Source organism: Rhinoraja longicauda, chromosome 10, assembly GCF_053455715.1.
Source record: "Rhinoraja longicauda isolate Sanriku21f chromosome 10, sRhiLon1.1, whole genome shotgun sequence".
NCBI lineage: Eukaryota > Metazoa > Chordata > Chondrichthyes > Rajiformes > Arhynchobatidae > Rhinoraja > Rhinoraja longicauda.
The window spans coordinates 29620347-29643016 of record NC_135962.1 but is presented as its reverse complement, the minus strand read 5'-3'; the positions used below and the strand labels follow the sequence as shown (position 1 = coordinate 29643016).

Sequence of the window (22670 nt, the reverse complement as noted above, 5' to 3'; positions counted from 1 at the left end):
GAGTAAGCTTTATGCTCTTATTTCCTGATGTCAGAAAAGGACACCACTCAGCACATCAGAGCCAGACCTTGCGAGAATGATTATGAAATCCTTCAGTCTCTACAGGGTGACACATATTTGGAACTGTACTGAAAATCACACTGGATTTCAGTAGGCTCTTCTTAATGTGAGCTCTTGGAAGAAATCTTGCCCCTCTTCTTTTATGTGCCCATTAACACTTTATCAACCCACCACCACTAGACTTATTCCCCTACTCACTCACACTGGAGGTAAATTAATGACCAGTTAACCTACCCAACCAGCAGTTCTTCAGGAGAAAATCTGAGCACCCAGTTAAACCAATATGGTCATAGGGAATATGGACAAACTCTACACACAGCATCAGAGGTAAGGATAGAAACAGGGTTCCTGGACATGTAATGTATCAGTGTTACCTGTTGCATTGCTGCGCCACCCAAATCTTCTCTACCATATAAAGACAGCCAAATACTAGTTGATAGCTAGAAATAAAAATGTTTAAGTAGAATTTTTGCCCTGTGTCAAGAAATTGTGCATACATTGTAGCAAAAAAAACAAAAACATCAAGGTTCCTCTCATGGCTTTTTATAACAAGCTGATCAAAAATAAATATAGGAACAAACAACTGCAAGTGCTGGTGTATACCAAAGATAAACGCAAAGTGCTGGAGTAAATTAGTGGGTCAGTCAGCATCTCTGGAGAAAAAGATGGGTGATGTTTCGGGTTGGGGCCCTTCTTCACACTGAGCTTTGGGATGTCCTGACTCGAAATGTCACCCATCCTTTTTCTCCAGATATGCTGCCTGACCCACTGAGCTACTCCGCACTTTGTGTTTATCTTTGCTATAAACCAATATCTGCAGTTCTTTGTTTCTACATCTTGGCTTGCTCCACTGCAAAATCTCCTCAAGATATGCATACTTTGAAGGAGCTCCCTATCTCTCTCCAAGCGTTCTGCAACACCCACTCTTGCTGCGACCATGTTTTAACCAGGACGCGCCTTCACAGCCACGTGTTTATCCTTAGCACTTGCCTATGCCTCCATCTTGTATCTCATGGCTTCCAGTTCCAGAACTCCTGGCTCGAACCCAACACAGATTTCGGGTACCAACAGTCAATCCAACGCTTCTCACAACGGTTCTCCTTCCGTAACTTGTGCTCGACACTGGCCACCATGCACAGGCATCAGCAAGCTCTCGCTCTGACTCTCCCGCAGCTCCAGTATTTGAAGCAGTCTTAAGGATCCTGACCCAAAACTTCATCCATCCTTTTTCTCCAGAGATATTGCCTGACCTGCTGAGTTACTCCAGAACTTTGTGTCCTTTAGTTTTTTCCTATATTTAATTCCATTTATCCTATCAATCAATAATTAATGTTAAGCACTTTTAATTAATTCACTCCATTTGTTTCGAGATACTGTGCAGAAACAGGCCCTTAGGCCCATCGAGTCCATGCCGACCAGCAATCCCCGTACACTAGCACTATCCAACACGCACGGGGACAATTTACGATTTTTACTGAAGCCAAGTTACCTACAAACCTGTCTGTCTTTGAAGTGTGGAAGGAAATCGGATCACCTAGAGAAGAACTACATGGTCATGGGGAGAATGTACAAACTCTGTACAGACAGCATCCGTGGTCAGGATTGAACCCGGGTCTCTGGCACTCTTAAGGGCTACACCACCGTGCGGCCCTTAAAACTTCTTTACTGAGGTTGCGATTAGTCTTAGCAACCTGTTCTTGTAATTTAACCTTGTCCAAGTCTCAACCTTCCTTGCATATCATAACTGTATACCTTCTAACATCAACCTACAGTGCCCTCCATAATGTTTGGGACAAAGATCCATCATTTATTTATTTGCCTCTGTACTCCACAATTTGAGATTTGTAATAGAAAGAAAATCACATGTGGTTAAAGTGCACATTGTCAGATTTTATTAAAGGGTATTTTTATACATTTTGGTTTCACTATGTAGAAATTACAGCAGTGTTTATACATAGTCTCCTCCATTTCAGGCCACCAGAATGTTTGGGACACAGCAATGTCATGTAAATGAAAGTAGTCATGTTTAGTATTTTGTTGCATATCCTTTGCATGCAATGACTGCTTGAAGTCTGCGATTCATGGACATCACCAGTTGCTGGGTGTCTTCTCTGGTGAAGCTCTGCCAGGCCCGTATTGCAACCATCTTTAGCTTATGCTTGTTTTGGGGGCTAGTCCCCTTCAGTTTTCTCTTCAGCATATAAATGGCATGCTCAATTGGGTTCAGATTGGGTGATTGACTTGGCCACTCAAGAATGGACTATTTTTTAGCTTTGAAAAACTCCTTTGTTGCTTTAGCAGTATGTGTGGGATCATTGTCTTGCTGTAGACTGAACCGCCGGCTAAAGAGTTTTGTGGCATTCTTGTGACCTTGAGCAGATAGGATGTGTCTATACACCAGAATTCATTATGCTACTACCATCAGTAATTGTATCATCAATGAAGATAAGTGAGCTAGTACCTTCAGCAGCCATACATGCCCAGGCCATAACACCCCCATCACCATGTTTCACAGATGAGGTGGTATGCTTTGGATCTTCTCTCCTCCATACGTTGCTATTGCCATCAGTCTAATACAAGTTAATCTTTGTCTCATCTGTCCACAAGACCTTTTTCCAGAACTATTGTTGCTCTTTTAAGTACTTCTTGGCAAATTGTAACCTGGCCATCCTATTTTTGTGGCTAACCACTTTCATTGGCCCAACTTTGATCCTGATGTTGAAAAACAGCAATAAACGTTTCCAAAGGTAATGGAAAGACTGGAGGAAAGACTAGGTGCTAAGAACTCATACCTGCATTAAGGAGGTATTTAAACACACCTGAGCAATTACAAACACCTGTGAAGCCATGTGTCCCAAACATTATGGTGCCTAAAATGGGGGAACTATGTATAAACACAGCTGTAATTTCTACATGGTGAAACCAGAATGTATAAAAATGGCCTTTATTAAAATCTGACAATGTGTACTTTAACCACATGCGATTTTTTTTTAAATTACAAATCTCAAATTGTGGAGTACAGAGGCAAATAAATAAATGATGGGTCTTTGTCCCAAACATTATGGAGGGCACTGTATTTTTCATGAGGCACAGTGTCCTGAATCTCTCTGTTGAGCCACTCTTCCTGGCTGCTTGCCCCAGTACATATTCCTGAATAAGTACAACTGTTTGTATCTTCAAAGGTATTTATTCATAAAATGCTGGAGTAACTCAGCAGGTCAGGCAGCATCTCAGGAGAGAAGGAATGGGTGACATTTTGGGTTGAGACCCTTCTTCAGACTGTTTGTATCTTGTTAATTTGAGTGCATGTACCCCAACTCTACCTGCCATTCCATGTGTGCATATTTTTGTTTTCTTTTGCTTGAAAGTTTGTCAAATATCCTCTGAAGTAAAATTGAGACCTGTTCTTACATATCAATAATTAAACCTGTAACTACTCCATTTGTTATCTAAGTTCAGTTGGGTTCACACTAAAATGTCTGTTGGCTCTCTGATCAGCTCATTCATGTTCCTCAAAAATAAAAAATATATATAGTATCCCTGTATCTTTGTTCGGTTAAGATGTTTATAATCTTCTAGTTCACTTTTGAAATGGATTTTCATTGTCTCGTGACTAAATTTAAAGTTATTGGGAGAATCTGTAGAAGCAGATTCTATTGCAAAAGTAGTCTACATTTTCCAATGTTTCAAATGAATGCTTCCCTTCCACAAATGTTTTGAGCAAGATTTATTGTTCTGTCTCCTTTACCAGTCGCCCACGAAGAGGAAGACCACTTAAAGGCAAAAGGGGTAAATATAGCACTCCAAAGTCAGCAGTTACTCAACGAGCAGGTAAAAGAAAATACACCCGTCACAGTCAGTCAAATGCTTCAAAATTATCTGCATCATTTTGTAAAAGTAGAGGCAGAAGATTGGGAAGGAAACCAAAATCTACATCAAGTTCTGAAATAAAACAAGTGTCCAGATCATTTCGTTATGCAAGATCCTACCAAGCAGTTGAATGCTTCAATGAACTGGCTAGCCCTCGTCAGCGACGGAAGTATCGGAAGATTATTACCAGCACTCCTGAGTGCAATACCTCAGTCTCTCAGGGTGGTAACATTTCTAATTTAGAATTCATGCGGGACGAACCTGTAAGGAAAAAAAGGAAATATACACGTCGTCTTCAGCAAATACCTTCTCAGGTGATTAAACCAGGAAGAAGAGGCAGAAAAAGGAAATGTGCAGGTAAGTAAAATGTGAACCTGCAGAATTCCTCCATCACTACTTTTGCTCAATATTTCAGTATCCGCAGTCTTATGTCTCTTGTGATCTCTTGTTTGAGTTTTTAACAAACGAATGGGATTTGTTCAAATATTGAAGTTTCTCCATAAATCAAATAGTGTATTTTTTAATTATGTGGGATTTCCACTGTTACTTTGACTTGAATGATTATATCTGTAGCCTAATTTAGCTGGCTGTATAACTTTTCCTTGGATTGAGCAATGGTTGTTTTTCTGTAATTATTATTTTAAAATAACACATTGTAGGATGGAAGATAGAATATCATGTCAACAATTTCCTTTGGCTTGTGATAGGATAAGGTCACATAGTCATTACTTTTGCAATTAGTTATAAAGTGCTATTCCTTCAAACCCCTTATACAATGTTTAATAGATCAGTATGATTGAGACAGTAATATGGAAACACAGAGGTGTGGATACTGGTTTACAAAAAAAGACACATGGTGCTGGGGTAACTCAATGAGTCAAGTGGCATCTCCGGAGAACATGGATCGGTGATGTTTCGGGTCGTTAGGTAGCTAATGGCAAATGGAAGGCAAGTAAGCAACATAGTTTGTGAGATGTAAATATGGTGCAAGCCGTGACACAAGGAGTACAGCATAGAAAACTGAGAGTAGTAATTTACTTTGATAGCCCTACACTTTGAAGTACGAGGTACCACTGGTACATATTGTCTCGGGGAAGGTGAACGGAGCATGATACAGTAAAAAAAATTGTTTTGCAGACAGACTTATGTGGTATATTTAGGGACACCTGTTCAAGTCATGTCTTCTGAAGAATGCCATGTTCTCCAGAGATGCTGCGTGACCTGCTAAGTTACTCCAGCATTTTATGTCTATGATTGAGACAGTCGTGGTTATATTCAAATTGACTAAATGGGTGAAAGTAATTTAAACTGCCAGATGGAAATCTTGAAAATAAAAAGGCTTGACTGGTTATTGATGTCTCTTTGCAAAGATATATCCAGAAATGTCGAATAAGCAGCAAAAAGTTTCTTGTGCTTCAGAAGTCTGTTCCAGTCATATTTGTGTATTGTCACATATCTGATGTTTGAGTCTCCAATTGTGATTGCAAATAGAAATGGTGATTGAGCAACCAAGTAGAACCTTGTCAGCATTAAGTGAAAAATCAAAATATCTAACAATCTTTGAGGATTTGTGTAACCATTTTGAATGTTGGTATTAAGAACAGCAAGCAGGAGATGGTGGAGATTCTTTTAAACTGACATGAAAATTTAATAGATTTTTGATTAAACAAAAACAGGTTTAAGACTTTGTTTGAAATGAGTGATCCTTGCCTGAGCAAGATCAGGGGGTCGAAGGTGGGTGTGCTATTTTGTATCAGATGTGTGAAAACTGATGTGCAGGGAAATAATCAAGGGAGTATGGGATACGAGGATAAAAAATGAAATCAGAGAAATAAATCCATCCACACAGTGCATGGATGATAGCATATGCCTGAGTGGCAGAATACCCCGTGGGGCTCAGAAGAAGAGGATGTACAGGATTACCGGATTAGAGAAAATTAATTTGAAGAAGTTCAAGAAGGAAAACAACGAGGCAGTTTTTGGTGAAAGAATTGCCATCTGATCAGTTTATCTAGCTATGTAGAAAAGTGACAAGCTCAGATTGTGGTAGATAAAGTTCAATGGTGATCTATTGGACTGGGTAGGAGGCAGTGCACTTGTCAGGGAATATGCAGTTATAGAGTCTTATAGTGTGGAAACAGGCACTTTGGCCTAATTTGTTCACACTGACTAACATGTCTCATCTACACTAGTCCCACCTGCCTGCTTTTGGCTCATATCCCTTTAAACCTGTCTTATCCTACCTATCTAAATGTTCCTTAAATGTTGTGATAGTACCTGCCATGTCTACCTCCTCCGGCAGCTCGTTCCATACATCCACCTTTGTTCCTATTAAATCTTTCCCCTCTCAACTTAAATCTATTCCTCTGGTTTTCTATTACCCCACTCTGGGCAAGAGATTCTGTACATCTCCACGATCTATTTAAGAGCAGACAATGGAGTGAATGCAGGAGAGGGGTCACAAAACCAGTTGGGGTTTGGACAATAAGCTCAAAGTCATCAAGTCTCCTTGACAAGGTATGAGAAATAGGGAGTGTTTTGTGCTAACATTCATTGGAAGTTCAAACAATGGCATGAACCATTGCTTGGATGTGGAGAACCCTTTTGTGGCAGTAAACCCCCCTTATTAATGTCTTCATGCTTTACTGCAAAGATAAGAATTTCTCTTTTGAAAGATACGTTGTAAACTGCAGCATCTCCTTTGTAATGTTGAATTTTTAAACCTGTACATTGGTTATCGCATGCACGGGCAATTTGGCCCCAACAATTTGTTGTTTAATCTCCAAATGGAGAAACTGTTCCACATCTCATTCAGCTGGTTCCCATGTCCTTCAGTCATTTTTTTCAACTGCCAAACATGATCAAGTGTTGTGGTTTGTCTCTGACCACAAAGCCACTTCTGTTGCTGCCAGCAATTAGATTTTTAATAGCCTCTCATCTGTGGTTTTCTCCCATTCCATTCCCATCCCAGCCACCTCCTTTGCAACAGCAACTTATAACTTTAAGCGAATAAGTTCTCAAATGCTAGCTAAATTTTAACTTCTTCTGGAACGTTTGAAATCATTCCAATTTTATTTTCCATCTCTGCTGCATTACTCTGTCAATTTGGATGATGGTTTCTATGATTTTTACAAAAATAAATACCCCACTCATAACACATCCTTGCACATCCTTCTGCAACCCCTCCCAGCTGTCTTGCTTTCCCCTTGGAAACTGATCCCAAGCTACTAGTCTGTTCTCCCTGACAAGTTAAGCTGAGCACAATTGTTGCAACTTTCTACTTTTATTTTTACTTGGGCCAACCTGCATACTTTTGGCAATTAAAATTTTTTTTAGCTTGTGGTTTGCTCTGTGTCTCTTGAGGCTTGTGAAATAGCTTGGTTATTGTAAATGGTGTGCTCTGTTCAAAATGTCTTTAAATATAGCTAAAAATTGTTGTTAAATTATTTGTATATTAAAATGAAACATTTGAGTCAGGTGAAGCTACTGTTATCAAGAATTGAATTAATCTGGGTCAATTTACAAAATGTATTATACACCTGTGCATAATGTAAGGTATTTCCATTTTTAAAATCCTACCCGAATGCAATTCATCCTTGTTTAATGTTTACTGAAATGCAAAGTGGTCATATGGTTTTACTTAAAGTTTCTCTTTTAATTTATTTTAAAAGATACAGCGGTAGAAGTTCCAAAAGTAACTGGGAACCGGAGGAGTTCAAGTCGACACTCTGGCATGCATGAACTATCTCTTTGTGAACAGCTGATTGTGGATTTGGTACGACATGAAGACAGTTGGCCATTCCTGAAATTAGTAAACAAAGCTCAGGTATATTGAAATATATAATATTTACATATACACTATAGTAAATCTTTTTAGTCCATGAAAATTGCCATTAGACAAGCCATACTTCAATTTATGAAAGAATCATATTCCTGAACAACCTAACTGAAGCTGTGGAAGTCAAAGCCGACTAACATTAGGCATGTTAGTTCAGGTATTCCTATTGTTGTAATGTAGTTTCAGAAATTCAACCACTATAGAATGAGAGTTAATCACAGTGTAATTTAATGTTTTAATCAGAATGCATTACATATGGACAAGAAATAAGTTTTTTTTTTCTCACAGGTTACCGATTATTACGATATTATTAAAAAGCCAGTTGCCTTAAATATCATACGAGAAAAACTAAACAGATGTGAATATAACTTTGCATGTAAGTTTCAAGTTTGCTGTTTACATACCTAATGCTTTATTTCAAATTAATGATAATTTGTTTGCTTTTGGTCAATTAGATTAATCATAATTTTTACTATACAGTGAAAACGCTATAAATCGCTGCTGTAAAAAATACTTGAACTGCATAAATTTGACTTTGTCATTTTCTAATTTATTGAGCGCATTGGGAAGGGAGGGCTGGGATCTGTGTTGAACATATTTTAAATCTCCCATATCCCTCAGTTGTGACCTGACCAGCCTCAGGATTTTCTTCCTTGATTGTAGTACCAACTTGTGCCACTATTCTATCTAGTTGCACACTGCCATTTTGCTGCTTCTTCGGCTGCCACAAATATTAAAGTTCACATAAAGTTCACAATAAAACACTATTAATCTGGCACACCCAGGACTTGGATGATGCCTGACAGTAGTTTGCTATTTCACTTTATACCCCAAAACATTTGATTCACCTTAAGATGTTGAAGAGTAGTATAACTAGCCAACCCAATGTTTCAAGAAAGCACAGGAAATAGAAGTCTGCTGTATTCAGAGTGAAGATGAGGTGCCCTGATGAGTTTCAAAGGTGGTTTGGAAACCAGGCCCGATGAGTTTAAAGGGTCTTCAAGAGCCAAGGCCCGACTGAGCCAAATACCAAAGCATCAAATTTCCAAACAGTTTGATAGAAAATTGCCAGAGATCTACCTTGCTTATTAATATTGCTGATGGAAATTATATAAATTTTGTTATCTTGAATGAAGGGACATGGTTCTCTGCTAGCTATACAAGTTAGCAACTGAGACTAAGACGTTTGGCACAGTGGATTTGTACTTTTCTTGTGTGACTTGCAATCTGTGACATCTACAAATTATGAAATTGAGCTGGTTCAGCAACAATTGGGATTGCACCATTTTCACATGGTACATAAGGAAAGAAAAATGTGCACATTTGTCAGAATATTTTCATGAACATGGACCGTAGAAAAGTACAGCATGATAACAGCCCTTTAAACCCATGTCTGCTGAACATGATGCAAAGATAAACTAATCTCATTTCCTGCATGTGATCCATATCACTCCATTTCTATTGAGATAACCTGATACAAGTTTTGAAGAACCCCACCCCCTTCCCCCCGCCCTCTTTCCCCCTCCACCCGCCTTCCCCTTCCATCCCCCCCCTCCCCCCCCCCCCTCTCCTTCCTCCCCCCTTGGCCCAACAGTGGAGCTGTTGCCGGGCGGGGAGTGCCCCATGGGCAGGCAAGGGGGGACAGAGAAAAGACACTGACCTTGGCACCGTTTTGCCTGTGGGCCGGTGCGTGGAGCCAAAGCATCTCCAGTAGCTCGGCTGCGATTGGTGGTGATGGCTATCTTTTGGATCATCTGCCACCGCGCTGCACCACTGGAGGAAGGTCAAGTGCGGGGCTCGCTGGGACGGGCGCTGGTTCTCCCGCTGGTCCACCCGGGGGGGGGGGGCGCATTTATTAAGTTTATTCGGTAAATTGTTTAAAAAATAACAAAAGTGGGTTTATTCAGACCACGGGGGAATGGTGAGTTGGGTGTGCCTAAAATTGTCACGCTGTTGTGTACCGTTTTGACTGTGTCAAGGGCATGATACACATATAAACATATACACACAAACAAATTGAGATTTTTTGTTATATATATATATATATATATTTATTTACATACACACACATATATACACACATGTATATATATACACGCATATACACACACACATATATATATTAGACCAAGAGGACCCATTTGGCCCAAAACCACTCCTGCATTGGTGCAGCACCCCCTCCCCCCACACCCCTTCCTCCCCCCCACACCCCTTCCTCCCCCCCACACCCCTTCCTCCCCCCCACACCCCTTCCTCCCCCCCACACCCCTTCCTCCCCCCCACACCCCTTCCTCCCCCCCACACCCCTTCCTCCCCCCCACACCCCTTCCTCCCCCCCACACCCCTTCCTCCCCCCCACACCCCTTCCTCCCCCCCACACCCCTTCCTCCCCCCCACACCCCTTCCTCCCCCCCACACCCCTTCCTCCCCCCCACACCCCTTCCTCCCCCCCACACCCCTTCCTCCCCCCCACACCCCTTCCTCCCCCCCACACCCCTTCCTCCCCCCCACACCCCTTCCTCCCCCCACACCCCTTCCTCCCCCCACACCCCTTCCTCCCCCCACACCCCTTCCTCCCCCCACACCCCTTCCTCCCCCCACACCCCTTCCTCCCCCCACACCCCTTCCTCCCCCCACACCCCTTCCTCCCCCCCACACCCCTTCCTCCCCCCCACACCCCTTCCTCCCCCCCACACCCCTTCCTCCCCCCCACACCCCTTCCTCCCCCCCACACCCCTTCCTCCCCCCACACCCCTTCCTCCCCCCACACCCCTTCCTCCCCCCCACACCCCTTCCTCCCCCCCACACCCCTTCCTCCCCCCACACCCCTTCCTGCTCCCTCCCCCTCTCTTCCACACCCCTCCCTCCCCCTCTTCTCCCCACTCCTCCCCTCCACACCCCTCCCTCTACGCTCCTCCCACTCACTTCCCCTCCTCGCCCCGCCCCTCCCCTCCTCGCCCCTCTCCTCCTCACCCCTCCCCGCCCCTCTCCTCCTCACCCCTCCCCGCCCCTCTCCTCACCCGTCCCCTCCCCTGCCCTCCTCACCCCTCCCCTGCCCTCTTCACCCCTCCCCTGCCCTCTTCACCCCTCCCCTGCCCTCCTCACCCCTCCCCTGCCCTCCTCACCCCTCCCCTGCCCTCCTCACCCCTCCCCTCCCCTCCTCACCCCTCCCCTCCCCTCCTCACCCCTCCCCTGCCCTCCTCACCCCTCCCCTGCCCTCCTCACCCCTCCCCTCCCCTGCCCTCCTCGCCCCTCCCCTCCCCTGATCTCCTCACCCCTCCCCTGCCCTCCTCACCCCTCCCCTGCCCTCCTCACCCCTCCCCTGCCCTCCTCACCCCTCCCCTCCCCTGCCCTCCTCGCCCCTCCCCTGCCCTCCTCACCCCTCCCCTGCCCTCCTCACCCCTCCCCTGCCCTCCTCACCCCTCCCCTGCCCTCCTCACCCCTCCCCTGCCCCCCTCACCCCTCCCCTCCACACTCCTCACCCCCTGCTCCCCTCTCCCTCTTCCCCCTTACCCTCTTCCCCCTCCTCCTCCCCTGCCCCACTCAACCCCCCTTATCCTCCCCCCTCCCTCTCCAGGAGATAGATTTAAACTTTAAAATGTGAATAACTTTAAATATATAACCGATTTCAATTAAACTTCCATTAGCACCAAAGGAACGATGGTGAGTAAGGTGGGCCTAACATTGTCGTGCTATCGTGTACCATTTTGGCTGTAGTTCAGGAACAAACAAACAAGAGTTTTAGTATATAGATAGATATATAGATTGATAGATGGTCACTACCTCCTAGTGGTTCCTTTACCTTAAGCTCCCAAATCATATCCGGTTCATTACATAATATCAAATTCAGAATTGCCATTTCGCTGGTCAGCTCAACTACAGGCTGCTCTAAGAAACCATCTCATAGGCACCCAACAATTTCCCCCTCTTGGGATCCAGTACTAATCTGATATTCCCAGTCTACCTGCATATTGAAATCCTCCATGATCACCGTAACATTGCCTTTCTTGCATGCCGTTTGGATCTCCTGATGTAATTTGTACCCTACTTCCTGGCTACTGTTTGGAGGCCTGTAAATAACTCCCATCTTTTTACTCTTGCGGTTTCTCAGCGCTACCCACAACGATTCTACATTTTCAGAATCTATGTCACCGCTTGCTGAGGACTGAATTTCATTCCTTACCAGAAGAGCCACCCCGCCCCTGCTTCCCACCTGTCTGTCTTCTTGATAGGATGTGTAACCTTAGATATTCAGTTCCCAGCTCAGATCCTGTCTAAACCACATGTCTGTAATTCCCACAACGTCATACCTACCAATTTCTAACCACTTTGCTTCGTATGCTACGTGCATTCAAATATAACACCCTTGGTTCGGTATTCACCACATCTTCTCACATCAGTCCTGATTTTACCTGACCTTAGACTTATCCCTTCTTAAACTTTCTGTCCTATTACTTCTGGAGACTTCAGTAACCTCATGATTTTCATGATTTAGACGAGGGAATTAAATGTAACATCTCTATGTTTGCGGGGTGGATGCTATGAGGCATAGCAGGGCGACTTGGATAGATTGGATGAGTGGGCAGAAGCATGGCAGATGCAGTATAATGTGGATAAATGTGAGGTTATCCACTTTGGTGGCAAGAACAAGAAGGCAAATTATTATTTGAATGGTGCTAGATTAGGAGAAGGGGAGGTGCAACGAGACCTGGATGTGCTTGTACACCAGTCACTGAAAGAAAGCATGCAGGTACAGCAGGCAATGAAGAAAGCTAATGGCATGTTGGCCTTCATTGTGAGAGGATTTGAGTTTAGGAGCAAGGAGGTCCTAATGCAGTTGTACAGGGCTCTGGTGAGACTGCACCTGGAGTATTGTGTGCAATTTTGGTCTCCTAATTTGAGGAAGGACATTATTGCTATTGAGGAAGGACATTATTGCTATTGAGGAAGTGCAGCATAGGTTCATCAGGTTAATTTCCGGGTTGGCGGGATTGACATATGTTGAAAGAATGGGTCGACTGGGTTAGTATTCGCTGGAATTTTGAAGGATGAGAGGGGATCTATAGAAACATATAAAATTCTTTTGGCACGGTAGCGCAGCGGTAGAGTTGAAGCCTTACAGCGAATGCAGCGCCGGAGACTCGGGTTCAATCCTGACGACGGGCGCCATCTGTACGGAGTTTGTACGTTCTCCCCCTGACCTGCGTGGGTTTTCTCCGAGATCTTCGGTTTCTTCCCACACTCCAAAGACGTACAGGTATGTAGGTTAATTGGCTGGGCAAATGTTTTTTTTTTAAATGTCCCTAGTGTGTGTAGGATAGTGTTAGTGTGCGGGGATCGCTGGGCGGCGCGGACCCGGTGGACCGAAGGGCCTGTTTCCGCGCTGTATCTCTAAATCTAAATCTAAAAAAAATCTTAGAGGATTGGACAGGGGAGATGCAGGAAAAATGTTCCCGATGTTGGGGGAGTCCAGAACCCGGGGTCACAGTTTAAGAATAAGGGTAGGCCATTTAGGACTGAGATGAGGAAAAACTTTTTCACCCAGAGAGTTGTGAATCTGTGGAATTCTCTGCCACAGAAGGCAGTGGAGGCCAATTCACTGGATGTTTTCAAGAGAGTTAGAATTGGCTCCGGACCAAAGGAATCAAGGGATAGGGGAAAAAGCCGGAATGGGGTACTGATTTTGGATGATCAGCCTTGATCATATTGAATGGAGGTGCTGGCTCGAATGGCATACTCCTGCACCAGTTTTCTATGTTTCTTAATACAGAGGAAGTATAGATCCATTGGAGTGGCTGACTTTTGGATAAGATTATTAAATTAAACTACTAATTGCAAGTAGCATAAAAGATTCTTTCGCACCATTTTAAAAAACAGGAAAGTTATTTCTGCTCTCCTGGCACATAATTATCCTCTACTCTTACATTATTTCCTCAGAACAATGAAACAAAAAATTTAAAGTGAGAAACTATTTGAGAGCATGATAGTTAGCAAGTTGTGCATAAATGAATTTGCTTCGCATCATGTAGAAATTCATCATAGAACTTTACACTGGAAATGCAAAATGAAAAGAAAATTACTGGAAATATCGGCGTATCATTCCCAAGACTCCACGAGTCCACTGGATTAATTACATAGAAAGCCTGCATACATAATCCCTCAGCAAACAGGAAACTCATGAAACCTGAGACAGCAATAAATTGCACACGTCCAGCAAGTGTATAGAGAAGCAGGTTTATTGTACCAAACAGAGATGTTAGAAATCAAACACCTTTTAATTTGCAGAAAAGGGGAAGACGTGGGTATAACAAAAGGACTGACTATGATAGGTGGCGACAAAGACTGAATTACACAAATGTCAGTGCTGACTGAAAGAAGGCAGCGCAGGCATGTTAATTACAGCTGATGTGGAGGTGTTAAATAGATGGAGAGGATGGAGGACAGAAGAGAGAAGGGAAAAAAATCCTCAAACTGAGATAAAAAGCGCAGTATATGCTAGAACTCATAAATATGAGAATTATGGAAACAGCAAATTAAATGTAATCAGCATGGATTTATGAAAGGGAAATCATGCTTGACTAATCTTCTGGAATTTTTTGAGGATGTGACAAGTAAAATGGATGAAGGGGAGCCAGTGGATGTAGTGTATCTAGGCTTTCAGAAAGCCTTTGATAAGGTCCCGCACGGGAGATTGGTGACTAAAATTAGAGCACATGGTATTGGGGGTGGGGTGTTGACGTGGATAGAAAATTGGTTGGCAGACAAGAAGCAAAGTGTAGGAGTAAACGGGTCCTTTTCAGAATGGCAGGCAGTGGCGAGTGGAGTGCCGCAGGGCTCGGTGTTGGGGCCGCAACTAATACCATATATATTAATGATTTGGAAGAGGGAATTAGAAGCAACACCAACAAGTTTGCGGATGACACAAAGCTGGGTGGCAGTGTAAACTGTGAAGAGGATGTTAGGAGGTTGCAGGGTGACCTGGACAGGTTGAGTGAGTGGGCAGATGCGTGGCAGATGCAGTATAATATAGATAAATGTGAGGTTATCCACTTTGGCGGCAAAAACAAGGAGGCAGAATATTATCTCAATGGTGTTAGGTTAGGTAAGGGGGAGGTGCAGCGAGACCTGGGTGTCCTTGTACACCAGTCATTGAAAGTTGGCGTGCAGGTACAGCAGGCAGTGAAGAAAGCTAATGGCATGTTGACCTTCATAACATGAGGATTTCAGTATAGGAATAAAGAGGTTCTTCTGCAGTCGTATAGGGCCCTGGTAAGACCACATCTGGAGTATTGTGTACAGTTTTGGTCTAATGAGGAAAGATTGAAAAGACTAGGCTTGTATTCACTGGAGTTTAGAAGAATGAGAGGGGATCTTATAGAAACATATAAAATTATAAAAGGACTGGACAAGCTAGAAGCAGGAAAAATGTTCCCATTGTTGGGCGAGTCCAGAACCAGGGGCCACAGTCTTAGAATAAAGGGGAGGCCATTTAAAACTGAGGTGAGAAGAAACTTTTTCACCCAGAAAGTTGTGAATTTGTGGAATTCTCTGCCACAGAGGGCAGTAGAGGCCAAATCACTGGATGGATTTAAGAGAGAGTTAGATAGAGCTCTAGGGGCTAGTGGAATCAAGGGATATGGGGAGAAGGCAGGCACGGGTTATTGATTGTGGAACATCAGCCATGATCACAATGAATGGCGGTGCTGGCTCGAAGGGCCGAATGGCCTCCCCCTGCACCTATTTTCTCTGTTTCTATGTAATCTGGGGAGGGAGGAAAATTAAATGTTGCCGGTTGATGACCTTTTGGCATTAGCCAATCATGATGCAAACTAGAAAGGTTTGTTATCTGAGTGGATTCAGCAGGTGGTGTAGTTGAAAGATCTGACTCTGTTCTAAGTTTGCTTTGTGCATTTGAAGAATTTAGCTGTGGAAGCGGGTTGGGGAACTGAAGTGACAGACTATTGGAAACTGAAGCTCGTCCTTGAAAACTGGTTGACTTTTGCTTTTAGTTTTTTTTTCACCATACGAGTCCATACCATGAGTACAACTTCCACTTACGTGTATTGTATTTGGGGTTCTCAATGTTATCTGCATAAAAACCAAATGCATGTTAAATGACCGCATCGCAGAATAATCTTGCCATTTCCTGTCACTTCAATTCTCCATCCCACTCCCAAACTGGTCTTTTTATTTTTAGTCTCTTGCATTGTTTGAACAACAGCATCTTCCCTCTCAGAATGTTACAACCCACAGGACTCAACATATAATTCAACTATTGCAGAGAGCAGGATCTTTAGTTTGTATCAGAACTGGCCAATTATGGTGGAAGGTCATCAATTTCTAATGTTATCTGTTTTTCTCTCTGCAGTATTATTGGGTATTTCCACCATTCACTTTCATTTCTGATTTCTAGCAACTGCAGTGATTTGTTCCTCAATACTTGATTTATCCCTCCTCATTCATCTTCTATTGTACCTTCTCCAAACATGTAATTAATGTGCCGTCACTAACCTCTTGTGGACATCCCCATCACTTTGCCATTCATTCTCTCCTGGTCTCCACTGGCACACAGATATTCCCTCTGTTCTCACCACTGCTCCTCCTGTGCAACCTATTTGATTTCAGACTTTCAGTTTTAACATAATCAACCTAAAACATTTGCTTTCTACAGATGCTGCATGACATGCTAAGTATTTTCAGCATTATCTGCTTTTGGTTCATAGTTCTCGTATATCTAAAGAGGATTAAAGTCCCAAATTAAAATTTGTTTTTCTCTTCAGCGGATTTTATTGATGATGTGGAATTGATGTTTACAAACTGCTTTGAATACAATCCTCGAAATACAAGTGAAGCAAAAGCTGGAATGAAACTTCAAGCCTTCTTTCACAATCAAGTAGAAAAGCTGGGATTAACAATAAAACCTACCAATGTGGACCTAACACTGCAACCTCCTATTACCAAACGGTCAAGAATTTAAGGTTGTTCAATGGTGTTACTTTAATTAGGAACATTTAGAATTTGTCGTGTTCCATTTCTGAAATGAAAACTAGAATCATGCCACAGACTGCCTTGCTCTTCTTATGAACTGCAATAACTTTTTACAGCGTTGAAATGCGACCTGCACTGGACTAAAATTCTTTCTATTCTTAAGCACTCAGGAAGATGTAGTGTGAAACTGCATTTTGCTAAGATAATTTGTAGAGATTTCATAGTTTGTGTATATTGGATACAGTACTGTTTTACTGAATGCTTTTTGTACTTTTTTGAAGTAACATTCATGTATCGTAGTGTCTTCCACCAAACACAGAGTAAATGCTATACTTTTATGAATCCAATTGTGGAGCTCCCCAGTGTTCTCATTTTGTGAAGAAATGTTGTTTAATTTAAAAGAAAATCAGTCACCAGTGTCCAGTTATAATTTTTACTTTTATTAAAAATAACTCTTGAAACCAACAAAAGAATGCTACACTACACACGAGTGAGAATTGTATATCATTTCAGTGCTGTATATGTTTCATGCTGGTGCAAATGATTGGTCTGCAAGAAAGATTAGATATTTATTCAATGTTGAAAAACTATTTGTAGGTTTTGAATTTCTCCTGTATTTATGAAACTGTAATTGAAACGTGGGGGGAGGATTGTTTTTCCATGCTGCAACATTTTCTGATTTTTATTTTAAGCATGTCTTTTCAAATGCTCAATAAAATGTGGAATCCAGGAACTAGATTCTTATGTAATGTTTCCAACAGCAGTAGTATTGATAATGTGGTTTACTTTGTGAAAATAAGTTTGTTTCTTTGTACAAATAAAAGGTTGAGATGATGCTTGTGTGACACGAGAAACAATGTGTAGATATCTTAAGTAGAGAAACCTTGAAGACCTCCTCTGAGCCATCTTTGAAATGGATCCATGCACCAATACTGCAGCTGTGGGACCGCAGTTCTTGCTTGTTGCGTGTTGAGCAGGAAATGCATGTTTTGATAAACAATTAAATCATTCAATTGTCACTTTTTGTATGCAAACATAATTCTGGTCATTGGATTATGAATAATATAATCTACAGGAAAAGAAAAGCAGATCGTTCACATGTTTTGCTGAAGACAATGCTATGACTTTCATTTTACCTGCACAACTTGGTTTTGTCAATTTGTTACTTCAAATGTTATCATTGTGCAGCACAGAAACAGGCCCTTTACCCCAACTCCAATTGTAGGTCTTCCAATTTCCATAATGTTTTACGGGAAAACAAAACCAATTAAGCCTGGATGTGTACATCTTGTCGCAGTAGACTGATTGCTGGGCTCCCACACTGAGAAACATCAATGTTCCTTTGGTCTAGTGTCATTAGCAGCAGTTGGGTTTTCTATCTTGTGTATGGTGGCATTCTGTTTGCAGCAGGCATTCAACCAACTGAATTCCACTGCAGCTCTTCAGGGATACAGTTTCATGTTCTTGCCATATTCCAGGTAAATATGTTTCTCATCAGTTCTTTCCTTAGACTTGCCAGTGATAAATACATAATTTGTTCAGTCTTCCGTTCATTTCCCAAAGACGCCACATTGCACTACTTATGGCGATATGATAAAACTGGTGTTTAACCATCTTGGAGAGTGAAACCAGATGCTAAATCTTGTCCCCAATACAAAATTGGTGAATAATACATTTCTGTAGTAAGTAATTCATTAATTTTGCTGTCATTTTCCAGATAAAATGCTTTTATTTCCCAACTGCTGTGTGATTTGACTTTGAGCATTTCCTGGGCCATTAGGGTGCCTGATTTGTTCCAGTAATACAAACAATATGCTAACATCACCAATATTTTGAGTATTTGTCATTTGTATTGGTCTTAAAGATTTGGTCCCATGCATCTGAGCAATCTTGTATGAAAGACATGGCAAGCTGCTCATTAACCTTCTGTTTATTTAAAGCAATGGTGTCCATATTGGAATGCATGACAATTGGGGTTACATATTAACTAAAAATCCTTTGCGTTGGAGAGCACAGGGGAAATTGTCATGGCAGATTCATTATTCTATTGAGCCTTGGGCATTTGAGAATGCTTCCACTATACTCACTTGGATACATATTTCTGACAAAGATACATAGTGCTGGAGTAACTCAGTGGGTCAGATGGAAGAGAGGAGGGGTAGGGCAAAGCTTGGCGAGTGACCGCTGAATACAGGTGAGGGGGGGATTTTGATAGATAGTTGGACAAAGGCCAAAGATGAAAAGATAAGGTTTGAGATAAGGATAGGATAGGTGCAAATTGTGAAGCCAAGGGAAGGAACATTGGGGTGAGGGAAGAAATGGGCAAGAGTCCACATTGGGTACAGGGAAGAGGAGCATGAAGGAAAAAGGGATTCTTGGTAGGTTCATTACCTAAAATTGAAGAATTAAATGTTCACACCATGACGTTGACAGCAATCCAAGCAGAATATGAGGTGCTATTCATCCAGTTTTCATGTGGCCTCACTCTGGCAATGGAGGCGGCAGACTGACAGTTCCATTGAACCATCTGTGATAAACCATCCCCCAAGGATAACCGTAACCTCTGGGTGCAAATTGAAACATAGAAATTGGAGATCCAAGGTGCTGCCACATCAGGCTTTCTGCTCTGTTGCTGGATGATCAGAATATAGTGAAAAGAAAAAGCTTATTGAGGTGAGACACACTTTATGTACATTTCTGCAGGTGAACACAAACCTTGCCTCGAGTAAGGTTGCCAATCTTGATTTTAAAAAGTGATTTATTTTTACTGAATAACAAAGTAAAATTGTTTGAAATAAATGAATTATTTAAAATATATGAACATATAAAAATGTTTGCCAGATGAATTTAACATACATTTGAAAATCTGACAGCAGTGTACAGGCATTCCTGAAACAGGATCAATCCTGCGGAGCCCCAAAAAGTAATTGCAGCTAGGGGGAAAGTGCAGATACTAAGATCACGTGCAATGTGGTATTTTAGAGCCCAGAAGCTCCGGATTTCATTTTGGGTGGAAAGATAGAATGTTGGGTTTCATTCTGGACCAAGAGTAATAAAGTTGCCTCCCGCATTCTTTTGCTGCTTGCGAAGCAATGTGTGTTGGCAAGAGTGTCATAAGGTCATAAGTGATAGGAGTAGAATTAGGCCATTTGGCCCATCGTCTACACCATTCAACGGTGGCTGATCTGTCTCTCCCTTCTAACCCCATTCTCCTGCCCTCTCCCCATAACCTCTGACACTTGTACTAATCAAGAATCTATCTATCTCTGCTTTAAAAATATCCACTGATGGTCTCCATAGCCTTCTATAGCAAAGAATTCCACAGATTCACCACCCTCAAGAAATTTCTCCTCATCTTCCTAAAAGAACGTCCTTTAATTCTGAGGCTATGACCTCTAGTTCTCGACTCTGCTCCATCTACTCCATCCAAGCCTTTCACTATTCTGTACGTTTCAATGATGTCCCCCCTCATTCTTCTAAACTCCAACGAGTACAGGCCCAGTGCCGACAAACGCTCATCATAGGTTAAATTACTCATTCCTGGGATCATTCTTGTAAACTTCCTCTGGACCCTCTCCAGAGCCAGCATATTCTTCCTCAGATATGGTGCCCAAAATAGTTCACAGTATTGGATAATAGTAGGACTTCCAGAATTGCAATCTCAGGATTGTTACCCATGCCATGTGGGACTCTTGTTATGCTTTTCCAGTTTGAAAAACACTAATTCAGACTTTTTTCCCACACTATAACCATTCTTTAGTTCAATCTTAACACATTTCCCACTATAATGAGAGTGCTTATTTCATCCTTCTACATGTTATCTTATCAAATGCTTTCTGAAAATCCACAAATACACTACACACGTAAAGGTCCTGAGATTCTAGTCCTGATATTCCAACCAGCTCATTGCACAACTTGGACTTTTTGTCTGTAACTATAATGCCGCAAAACTATATTTGCCTGATATGGTAGTTATCACTTTGTATTACCTATTGTACTCGTGCATGCCGATGTGACAGGATAGCACGTGGACAAAACTTTTGACTGGATCTCAGTACACCTAACGTATAATTGGCATTGCTTCATTGTTATGAAATCTAAAATATCTTCCTGAGTAAGTTTATTAATATGTTGCTCTAAGAAACAATCCCAGATGCACTCCACAAACTCTTCTTCCACAGTAGCCTTGCCAGATTGATTTGTCAATCAATATGCAGATTAAAATCACCTGTGATAATTGTAGATCCCTTTTGCATCTTTGGTATTTCTCCATTTATGCTATGTCCTATGTGGCACCATTTTGGGGTATCTCACCTGTGATATCTTTTCCTTGCTAGTTCTTTTCACCAAAACAAAATCCACGTCACAATTCACTGCATGTCACCAGAACATTGATACTTCATCTTTTTTTCTGGAATAATGTGTCTACAGTCCTGGTCACCCTGGAACCTTGTTTTTGTAATTATTAAATTAACCTATTTATTTCCATTTGTGCCATCAATCCATTGAGTTCTACTCAATAACCAAAGTCTGTAGTCTCTTTTGCTCTGGTTTATTTTCATCTACATGTGTAGACCGTAATGTTGTATCCTTATTGTTTTGATGTGTTTATGCTTTATTCTTAATTGTCAACTGTATGTTTGTGTTGTCATTTGTGAGAAGGCACATTCCTTGTATATGCACATACTTGGCCAATAAACATTCATTCATTCATTTATGTTGTTGCAAATAATGTGTGCATTCTGATGGGGTTTTAAACTATGATATTTTAGAGTCGTTACTTACTTTGCTTCCAATTCTGCTGACCCCTGTACAAATCACGTTTTCACCCCTTTATTATCCTGTGCCACGACTTGATCATTTCTTCTTGGTTTATTAAACTGCCTGTTAATTGAACTGTGATGAATTTAAAACATATCTACTGCTTTCTTCCTTATCATATCTACCAATTACTTCCTCAAAAAAAACTTCAGGGGTTTATTAACCATAAATCTACATTAGCATTGTCTAATCAATTAAGTAGCAATCAAAACAGTAATATTTGTAGGATTTAGCAGAAATACACCATTAAGGACAACCATAGTAAATATACATGTATGCATGTTCAAAATCAATACCATTCAATGTTATATGAGATAGACACAAAGCTGGAGTAACTCGGCAGGTCAGACAACATCTCTGGAGAAAAGGAATAGGTGGCGTTTCAGGTCGAGGCCCATCTTATAATGTTATATGAGTGGCAGGTTATATTTGTTAAAATGAAACATTTATTCTTTGTCATCCATGTGCCTATCATTAGTAATCACGATTATTGCATATATGTATGTCCTTTATATGCATCACAAAGTGGTTGTATTTTAAGGTTGTACACATACAGAATAAATGTGTAATCTGGAAATCAGGTGCGGCTACATTTAATATTTCAGCATGCATTGTACTAAATTCCGACTTCTGAACATACTGACACGCGATTGACGTTATTTTTTATAATAAGAGATTTTAGCAAGTTGGTTTTGACACAAAAAAATGCAAATACAGCCATACGACGGTTTGCAGCATACACGATTATTAAAAAGCTGTGATTGTGCATTTATGAGCAGATCAGTTTGCAAATGTTTTTTTCCAAAGGATTTGACGATCGCTGTTAACCTAGATCCTAGGTGCATGAATCTTGCAAGGATTTTTTTCAACGAAATCGCAAGCAATAGAAACGAGGAACTGCAGATGCTGGTTTACAACCAGGTTAGTTTGTGCGTTTATCATTAACCATTAACCAAGCGCAGACACTCGGCTTTGTGTGGCTGCGCTCGGGGTAGAGACCGCGCACAATCAGCAGGTGCCCTGTGGTCAGGGACTGGGCAGACCATGTGGGGAACGCGACGGGGGCGTGCCACTGCTGTTTCCTATCGGCGGC

General features: G+C 41.8%; 1 protein-coding gene across 1 annotated transcript in view; it reads left to right on the top strand.

Annotated features, from left to right (window-relative positions):
- The window catches only part of baz1a (bromodomain adjacent to zinc finger domain, 1A), a 75355-nt gene extending 57753 nt beyond the window's left edge, over positions 1 to 17602 (top strand). Inside the window, exons 25-28 of the mRNA XM_078406542.1 lie at positions 3812 to 4287; positions 7602 to 7756; positions 8057 to 8144; positions 16549 to 17602. Of these exons, the coding sequence (XP_078262668.1) occupies positions 3812 to 4287; positions 7602 to 7756; positions 8057 to 8144; positions 16549 to 16745 (916 nt within the window). The 3' untranslated portion in view covers positions 16746 to 17602. The remainder of the gene's footprint in view (positions 1 to 3811; positions 4288 to 7601; positions 7757 to 8056; positions 8145 to 16548) is intronic.
- Positions 17603 to 22670: the final 5068 nt, after the last annotated feature.